At 38.5% G+C, this 10,247-nt stretch overlaps 1 protein-coding gene across 1 annotated transcript; it reads left to right on the top strand.

The window, feature by feature from the left end:
• Positions 1-1,068: 1,068 nt before the first annotated feature.
• LOC144532650 (uncharacterized) lies at positions 1,069-6,192 on the top strand. Its single transcript, XM_078273539.1, has 7 exons — positions 1,069-1,300; positions 2,472-2,596; positions 2,849-2,971; positions 3,161-3,185; positions 3,312-3,350; positions 4,434-4,536; positions 4,633-6,192. The coding sequence occupies exons 1-7, from the start codon at positions 1,267-1,269 to the stop codon at positions 4,670-4,672; spliced, it is 489 nt and encodes a 162-aa protein (XP_078129665.1). The 5' UTR covers positions 1,069-1,266; the 3' UTR covers positions 4,673-6,192.
• The last annotated feature ends 4,055 nt before the right edge of the window (positions 6,193-10,247 follow it).

Here is a 10,247-nt window from a genome sequence, read left to right on the forward strand (position 1 = left end):
GTGTGTATCTTATTAAAGGGTTTCATGAATTTAAAACCTACATTGTTTATGCCATGTTTGGTGCAATGCAACATTTCTTGGCACGTTACTGCTACCAGCTACCCAGGGCTGTATAGGGGTAAAAAGAAAAGGGTAAACTATAAATATCAGCGGCAGCTGTCTCAAACCGTTATACAAAAGGTGGATATTCGGTGCCCATATATACAAGACTAGATAACTAAAACCACTAAAACCAAATCATATATCATATCATTTTATTTAAATACTGTATGTCAGTGCAAGACTTTAAAACACACAGCTTTGGGGAAAAAAAATAAAATAAACGTTAATAATTTAAAGTGGCTATAATTGATAATCTAATATAATAATGTAGACTACACCACTGCTCTCTCCACTCTCATTGCGTCATTTCCAGCCAGACAGACACAGTTAGAAACTAGCTGGTGACCCTAGTGGAGCATTTAGCAGCTAAAGAGACAGATATTTCCCTCAGGAGTTGTAAGAGACCAGAAACTAAACTAAACTAACTAATAGAGTGAATGTTGGACTTACTTTCATCAGGCGGACACAAACAAGACTGAATTATGTTGTTCTGTAGCTGCTAGATTTGAAAATTGGCAACTGTTTGCTAAAAAAAATCATATTCACTTAAAAAAGTCAATATTATGTTCACAACTTGTCTCCACTGTAAACAAACAGACAAGCAAATTGGTGCGGACTTAAAAACAGGTTAGAAGTGATACCAGTTTGAAATCAATCCCTGTCATTCCTGGCAGTATGACATATGTTCCTCATGGACCACAGCCACATATAGCAGCTTATTCATTTATTTATTTAATACTTTTTGTTGTTGTGTAAATACATTAGTGGCATTAGTTTTCTTTTTTTTTGGCAGTAGGCTATGTGGTAAGAAGGTCGAAAAAGGCTGTTGACAATCTAACCTGCAGGTGGTGGTCAAACTGCACAAATTGCATCTGCACCTCCGGAGACTCCACTCTTCCTCCTCAAGTGAGGTGTTAACACTGGGTGTCTATCTGTTGCATCAGCATCTTTGATACACACGCACAACTCTAGAAGGCCCCTCCTCTGTGTGTGGGGAATTCCAAGCTCATTTACGGAGAGGAGAGGAGTGAGCGAGAATTGAGTGTATCGTTCCTCAAGGATATAACTTAAGGCACGCTAGTGACAGAACACACACACACGCTGAGCGTACAACCTGAAGGTTTATAGAGAGCTATAGCGACCGGCAGTCAGGCTGCGGACAGGATGTCGAAGCGTTACCAGTGGATGTTCTACCACTGTAAGTATATAGACTAACCTTTTATTTAACTTATGAAACCATATAGCCCGCAGCGTGCGTAATCAGAGTAGGCTAACTCTATCTGTAACCAGTAATATCAATAATCGGTTTATTGCATCATGTCATAAACACATGTTCTCTCATTCATTTAGAGGAATAAGGATGATATGAAGGCATTTACTGCAAAACGCATGTGCTACAGGCAAACACCGTATACACACTGAGTGCACACACACACACGCACACACGTACAGCTTTTAAAAGCAGTTATAGTATAACGAGAAGTTTTATTTTTTTTATGTTAGAAAACTTTATGGTGGAGTATTCGCAAGAAATAGAGTCGAGTCTTTAATCATTGATTTATGAAATATCCTAAATATGTGGAAAATGTGATTTCTGTTTTGCTAAGTCATGTTGTTTCCTTAAGACAGGATTGCTCGGCAATATTCCGCCGAAAATATTTCATCATTCACAACATTTCCTCTTGTGTTTGTGTGGAGGGAGGTGTGGAGCAACAGGGACGGGAACACAGGATAGCAACTCAACAATACTGGATTTTTGAGCCAGCTAGCAATATAATGGCTGATATTCATTTCTTTTTTGGTGAGGCTGATATGGCTGACATGGGCAATAGGCTACAGACATGAAGCACACGGGCCATATGTGGAATGCATTTATGAATCTAACCATGGGTTTAGGATAACAACTAGCTGAAGTGTGGTGACAGTGGCAGGGATGCCTTCATGGGTTGCCCGAATGATCAACTGCTGGTGTTTACAACATGTGTTAACCTGTACAGAGTATTTGAGTACACTAAAAAATAAATAAAACTACATTTGTTTTATCATTATTACTACTGTTATTATTATTATTACTTATGTTTGTGAAAAGACGCAATGTAAAAGAAACGTTTGGCACAAGACATGTCATAACTAAAAGTCCTAATCAGGTCACAGTTTAGTGTAGCTGAAATGAATCATCACCAGAAAGGCCTGGTGTTTATGGGGTGCAGAGGATGAAAGCTTAACAACACAACCAAGTTATTTTAACATTTGTTGGAGCTTACGCAACATGTGTGGTTACAGTCTTGTAATTGTTATATCATATCTAGAATAAAGGCCAGGACAAGATCATGCTTCTGGTAATGCATTTTCCCTTTTTTCTCCGCCAGTCTTTTTGGAGATATACCTAGCTCAGGACCTTCCCTGCACTGTGACTCATGAAGCTGGACAGACACGTTACAGCATCCCAGAGTTCAATGAAACCGGCTGCTATTACCAGTGGACTAACGGCACTGTAAGTTAGACAAGCTGTGTTAAAACACTATCCCACATATACCTCTGTCATGGCAGACATTTTTTACTTGTCATAGCAAGCAAAATCTCTGAAAGGTAGGCCCTTTAACTGTAGTTAAAGTCAGCTGATGTCAGTGATACATGCACTTGTTTTGATGATGCAGATATGTGTCCAAAAGGTCACCATTCATATGAAGTGTCAATCTTAACTAGTTTGTAAAGGATTTTATTGTCTTCTATATGTCCACTTTAGAAGTTCCCGCTCGCTACCCACGAGACACCTATGGGTAAGCAGGTGGTAATGAAAAGCAACTGGACTCTTCTTACCAATGTGTGCTCAGAGCTGATCTATTACAATCGCGACTGCCTTACCGAGGTACAGTATTACACTGTTGACATAACTGCACGCATGAAAGATTTTATGCAGAGATACAAAGTAAAGTTAGATCTTCTAAATTATGTTGACATAAACTGATTCATTTTAATAATATTGGTGTCATGAGAAGATTTAAGAGCTGTATTTACTGATACTTGGAGATAATGAAAACCAGTTATTTCTGTTAAGGGGAGGCGTGAGGCAACCTGCACCAGTGAGTATTATTACCTCTCAGACTTTGCTTCATATGTTTCTTTTTTTTCTCTCCTTGATTTAGTTTGAAGTAAATGGCTATTTTATTTTTACAATCTCCTGAAGTAAGAATATCTTCTTTTTACAGCCAACTGCAGTGGACAGGACAATTGGCAGATTGGAGAAGGTAGGAACTAATATATAGCAATTAATATAGCAGTTCATTTAAGTTAATTATATTGTAGTTTATATTTGTGTCAGATTTGGGTTACATCATAGATGTGATTCAGACATAACAAATATTTGAACTGAGCAGAAAGGCATGAAGTGTGAATAAAATCGGTCTCACACTTACCTTTTTTGGGTAGAGACCTGAGACACTGTTATTGTGAGCTTATATGATGACATACTTTAATTTATAGCATTTTGGTGCATTTTTGTGCTCTTCACACAACACTGGTTGACCTCTGCTAGTATTTATGAATGAAAGCACTTTCTGGCAAACCACATTCTGTCACATTTAGTCAACAGGAAGCTGTGACACATAACTAAGCCTCACAATAACAGCATCTCGTGTTTTAACTGGCAAAAAAGAGAATGAGTAGACATTGATTTCATTCACACTTTATGCCTTTTTTGCTCAGTTAGGTACTGTGTTTGTGCTTCCTGTTTATCCCCAGATAGGGCCGAGCAGGTAAGGTGTACTGACAGCAGTGTAGGAGAACACGTGGAGCGTGTCTTGTGTCACTAATAGACACCTGCTTAATCTACAACTTAGTCAATAATTTGCCAGTATATTGTAACACAAATCAGTGGATTACACTGTACATAGTACTGTACAGTGACTGAACTGGTCTTGCCTAATGTTGTTTATTGCTTACACTCTTGATACAGCAGTGTTCAGGTGTGTTCACACAGAACACAAGGTGATTTTAGACACAATCGCATACTAAGTCAATAGATAAACGCGTGTGGGCACGAGTAGAAGAACATTTTCCTAGGCAGAGGCTATTGAGGCGAAGATGCACAAGCACGAGATAAAAATGTTTCAACTTGAGAGAAAATTTTGAGCTTATCTGGACTGCTTTATGGCTCTGCTTCCTAAACATACAGACACGAGAGGTGAAAGGAGAGAGGCTAGAGGCTTTGCTTTCTGTCTAAACACACCTTTAAAGGAAATGTTTGACATTTTGGGAACCACAATTAATTGCTTACTTTAATTGCCTATTGTTGGATCAACTGTTAAACACAAAATCTCTTCTCTTGACAGAGATTGCTCATTGCCACTGGATTATTCCTACTGTTGTCCTGCTGCTGGTGCTGCTGCTGGTGCTGCTGCTGCTGGGGCTGTTGTTCAAGAATCGGACATTCTGGTACTTAAATTATTTAAATCATTGTATAACAAGACACTTAACTGTCCTTATCTGGCATGTTTTCTAATGCGCTGTTTTTCTCTCTCCAATATACAGCTGTGTAAATCTCTTTTACACTGTAAAAAGAGTTCTGTGAACAAGAACAACATGCCTGATGTGGAGAAAGATGCAGTGTGTGTAACTATGTAGTGTATGGTGTAATCAGTTTGGACTTAAAGGTCCCTCCCCCCTTTCTGCTAAAACCCCAAAACGGTCTCCTTAGCCCCTCCCCCCACAAGGGAGAATGAATGTGATTGACACGCAGTTGTGCATCTGAACAGGGAGTGGTGGATTTTTGCAAATCGCACTACAGGCTGTACGTGGTGCCAGATTTATTTTTAAATGACCTGCTTCCTGTAGTTCTACTCAAACATAGGGGCAGTTTCAGCAAATTTGACAGAAAGTTAGTTTTATAAGGCTTACCTACTGCATCTTTAAGCAAACACTTTTGAAACAATGAGATACAGTATTTGTAATATCTTGCCACTATAAGCTTCCTTTTTTTGTTTCATTATTCCGCTCACTTTTAAGATAAAATCAAATAAAGTTGTCTCCAGACATATTTTCAAATATCCAGTCAGCTTTCAGCACTGACTTAATGTATGGCACCATGTAATCTGTTTTATAGCTTTTTTAAATTCTCAATTTTGATTCACATGGAATCCATTGGGCTCTACAATAATGCTGCCATCAGTCTGTGACTGGCCCTTGTTTGATTCAAAAGAACACAAATAGTTTTTTAACAGTCTCAGCTATGATAATAATTGCACAGCCAATAGTCATTGATTGGTGACACAGATGAATAGTTGTTGCGGCTGTGGAAGCTGACAGACTCTCTGCGGCGCCAGTGAGTGCACTTAGAGGACCAATTCCCAGGACTGTGTACCCAGGGGCCTGTAGCACACAGCAAGCATCTCGCTTTGTGATACAGGCTCCTGGTCCACTCAGGACCCCAAATATTGGTGTTAATGTGAGCCTAAGCTGTGGAAGCTTTTTGACTTGTAATGGAGCACCAGAGAGTGCGCTTTCTGGTCATGTGGTATTACAGCAACCTCATTAACCTCAACCTAAAGCCTTAACAAACAATAGTCATTTCTTTGCTTTTGCTCTACTGTGTAGAGAAATACATCTCTCTTTAAATAAATGTTATTCTGCGTGATAACATCTTATGATGTATTATATTATATTAAATTATTATATATGTATATGTTCATACATTTGGGTATTATACTCAATATAGTAGGAAAATCTTAAATTATTTGATAACATGATGCTTTATATTATATGTACATATATATCTATATATATATATATAGATATATATCTATATCTATATATATACAAACGCCTAGCTTTGTTTGTGCTCCTGTGTTTTAGTGCATAAAGATTTAGTTTGTGTTGTACTGAAATGCATTATATTATATATACATTATGCCCAGTCATTGTATGTCTTTTAGTCTTAAATTATAAGTCCATCTGTTAACTCAGATTGCCTTATGGAATTTTAAACACTTTATAATCACGTTTCTAGCATTAACTGCATTAGACCTCTGTTTCAGCTCTTTCATTGTGATTTGCTTTTGCTGTCAAACTAAAATAAACTTCCATTATTTGAAAATGAAAGTTGTTTTTATTTCGTATTGTTGTACAACAGCAGAGGTGTGTTCTATTATCTGATGATTTCTGTTTGCCTGTGAAAACAGGTAAGGTGGGGGTATACTTCCACAGTGTGAGGAGTCTTGTGGTAGGAAGTGAGTCATCCACGGTATTTATGCACTGCACATGTTCATAAGTCAGCACATATACAGTGCAGTAACCTGACACCATTGTTTTCTCTCTGGCCAGACAGAATAAAGCACAGCAGAAGTTTCTCATCTTATCTTAACATGTGAAGATAACTGTAAAAGTGGTGAACAAAATACCTTAAATGTCTCCCGCAGTTTTTTTTGTACTGACTGAATATAAAAAAATAATAAGAATTAACAACTGACCAAGGCGTGTTCAAACATGACAGACACGGCCAGAGCAGGAAGTTGCATAAATGCTTGTATGCAAATGTAGTGATTTAAGTGACACACCTAACGCAGTATTCCACATGTATAAACATAACAATGCTATCCAGTAGATTTTAAACAGAAAAATTATATATTTTAAACCCTGTTTTGGCCATGGGTTGTAGTTCGGCTATAAGTCGATCTTGTAGTGTTTATATTTGGCGTATATGTATGTTGGAATTGTGAAAGGGTTTGTGCTCTTGAATCTAGGCTTGTGTCCAAAATCAACAGTCCCATTGTGTGCCTGCACACTTACCAAAAAAGTGGAAGAGGCTACTAAGATGCAAAAAGAATACAAAAAAATTCCATGTGGAAAAAGTGACACACTGGAAAAAAAAGGAACAAAAAGTGAATGTTTCAGTCAAAGGACCATCGTCAGAACAATTTACAGACCATGTTATTCTATAGACATAAATAGGCTAATGGGTTGATTGGTGTGTGTGGACCTATGAACCTCCATACTATTACTGCAATGCATGAACTGGTGATTAGATGTCATAAAGTACTAGTAAAACTATCACTATCACTGGCATTCATGGACTCCTGGATTAATGCTACTGTCACATCCAGGGCCTCAGCAACCTTGAGGTGCTTTCCCATATGGCAAACAGGGAGCTGATTATGTAACACATGCCAAGCAGCAGGCACACTTCTCTAGTTTACAGAATGAAGGCTAGTGTGTGTCCTTATAGCATGCATAACACTGCCATTAGCCCTATTCACACGGAACTAGGGTTGCCTGGGGACCTCTAGTATTTTGTAATAATTGCGGAGGTTGTCTGTGATCTTAATCCCATGGAAATTCGGCATACAGATGAACAGCTGTTGCAGCTATGGAAGTTGAAGGACTCTCTGCGGTGCCAGTGAGTGCACTTTGAGGACCAATTCCCACTAATTTGCCCAGGGACCTGTATCACGCATCAAAATAAAGTCACAGCGGAAGCTTCCCAATATTATCTTAACATGTTAAGATAACTGTAAAAGTGGTGAACAAAATACCTTAAATGTCTCCAGCAGTTTTCATTTTACTGACTGAATGTATATATATATATAAAAAAAAAAATGTAACTGAAGTTTAAAAAAATAAGCAGCAACCATCCATGTGTTCCAGCAAACAGCAGCCTGAAACCTTAACAGTGTGATAAACATTCCCCTTCCGATACGTAACCCCATATCAGAAGGGGATGACCGGAAGAGATAAGATGCCAGTTTCCTTAACAGTCTGTGTTTGAATATAGCACATTGTGACGGGACGGACCGCCACACGCGGCCACAAAGGGGAAATTAAATGCCACATGCCGGCGACTACAACGGGACATACCGCCACACGGGGACGCAATCCCAGGGTGCAGGGACACAATCTGCGGTCTCTGTGGCACGCAACAACGGGGACATGAAACACAACAACAACGGGACGGTTGAGGTTAGGAAAAGAAAAACTGGGAAAGGAACTGTTACATGCAGGACACGCCGACAACAACGGGACGGTTGTGGTTAGGAAGAACACGCTGGACGCAATCCCCAGTCTCCGGGGTGAAAGTCCTGTATTGTTTGACCCATCCACCACCCTGACCAACCTCCCTACGAGGATTTTATGCTTTTCATACTACTCCCTACCGTTGTCGTGTTGTGATCACGAAATATGCTTCCCATTTAAATACATTACATTAAAATTCGTAATCACCACACGTAAAAAACGACATAATCGTGTCCTGTTCACGAATCAATAGATTCAATTACGTAAACATTTCACGAACTGCCATGAGACTAGGCTGTCTGGTAAGACTTGTAAGTCTGCGAAATATGATAGAAAAGGCTGCGATATACAAAAAAACTTATCAGTGTTACCTCTCATCGTGTACTTAATTTTCTCAAGTTTCAAGAAAGACATTACATCTTTAAGCCACTGTGAAACTGAAGGAGGGTTTGGAGACTTCCACTGTAAGAGAATTTGACGTTTGGCTAGTAAAGATCTGAAACTAAGAACTTCTTTCTGTGTCAAATTTGAACAAAGACGAAGAAAAAACAACCTGTCAAAATGACATATATATATATATATATTATAGTGATGATTATTCAAAACAAAGGTCTGAGAATGACAAGTAATCTGCTACTGGGTTGGGTTCAATGAGCGCATACACACGTGTATGTTTGTGTGATTAAGATCTGAGAAATTCCAGCCACCACAGCTTCACACAGTGAAGCACAATATGACACAAAGTGTTCAATAGTTGCTTTAAAGAAGCAAACCCTCACCACCATTCAGAATGTTTAAAAAAATCTTTGATTATATGTATCTAACTTTCATTCAGATATCCACATTCACAAACACATTATGTGTACAACAAGATTAGAACATATCTTATATTCTTTTACGCAAGCTGACTCTCTATAGAATCAAAATCAGCTTTAATGGTCAAGTAAGTGTGATTACACATACAAGGGCATGTGATTCAGACATAACAAATATTTGAACTGAGCAGAAAGGCATGAAGTGTGAATAAAATCGGTCTCACACTTACCTTTTTTGGGTAGAGACCTGAGACACTGTTATTGTGAGCTTATATGATGACATACTTTAATTTATAGCATTTTGGTGCATTTTTGTGCTCTTCACACAACACTGGTTGACCTCTGCTAGTATTTATGAATGAAAGCACTTTCTGGCAAACCACATTCTGTCACATTTAGTCAACAGGAAGCTGTGACACATAACTAAGCCTCACAATAACAGCATCACGTGTTTTAACTGGCAAAAAAGAGGATGAGTAGACATTGATTTCATTCACACTTTATGCCTTTTTTGCTCAGTTAGGTACTGTGTTTGTGCTTCCTGTTTATCCCCAGATAGGGCCGAGCAGGTAAGGTGTACTGACAGCAGTGTAGGAGAACACGTGGAGCGTGTCTTATGTCACTAATAGACACCTGCTTAATCTACAACTTAGTCAATAATTTGCCAGTATATTGTAACACAAATCAGTGGATTACACTGTACATAGTACTGTACAGTGACTGAACTGGTCTTGCCTAATGTTGTTTATTGCTTACACTCTTGATACAGCAGTGTTCAGGTGTGTTCACACAGAACACAAGGTGATTTTACACAGGTGTAAAATCACCATACAATCATACACACGTGTATGTTTGTGTGATTAAGATCTGAGAAATTCCAGCCACCACAGCTTCACACAGTGAGGGGATTTCTCCTTGTGAAGCACAATATGAAAGTGTTCAATAGTTGCTTTAAAGAAGCAAACCCTCACCACCATTCAGAATGTTTAAAAAAATCTTTGATTATATGTATCTAACTTTCATTCAGATATCCACATTCAGAAACACGTTATGTGTACAACAAGATTAGAACATATCTTATATTCTTTTACGCAAGCTGACTCTCTATAGAATCAAAATCAGCTTTAATGGTCAAGTAAGTGTGATTACACATACAAGGGCTCTGACACTGGCATTATTTGCTCCAGGCTTGTTGCTCTCAATGCTCAGCTCTATATGAGGATTGTAAACAGTAATACAAGAGGTTGCTTATATATCGGAGGTAGGTGGACAAATACAGTTTTTGTTTGACAGATATTTTTATGTTTAAATGATGTGTCTAACACT

Source organism: Sander vitreus, chromosome 17, assembly GCF_031162955.1.
Source record: "Sander vitreus isolate 19-12246 chromosome 17, sanVit1, whole genome shotgun sequence".
In the NCBI taxonomy this organism is placed as follows: Eukaryota; Metazoa; Chordata; class Actinopteri; order Perciformes; family Percidae; genus Sander; species Sander vitreus.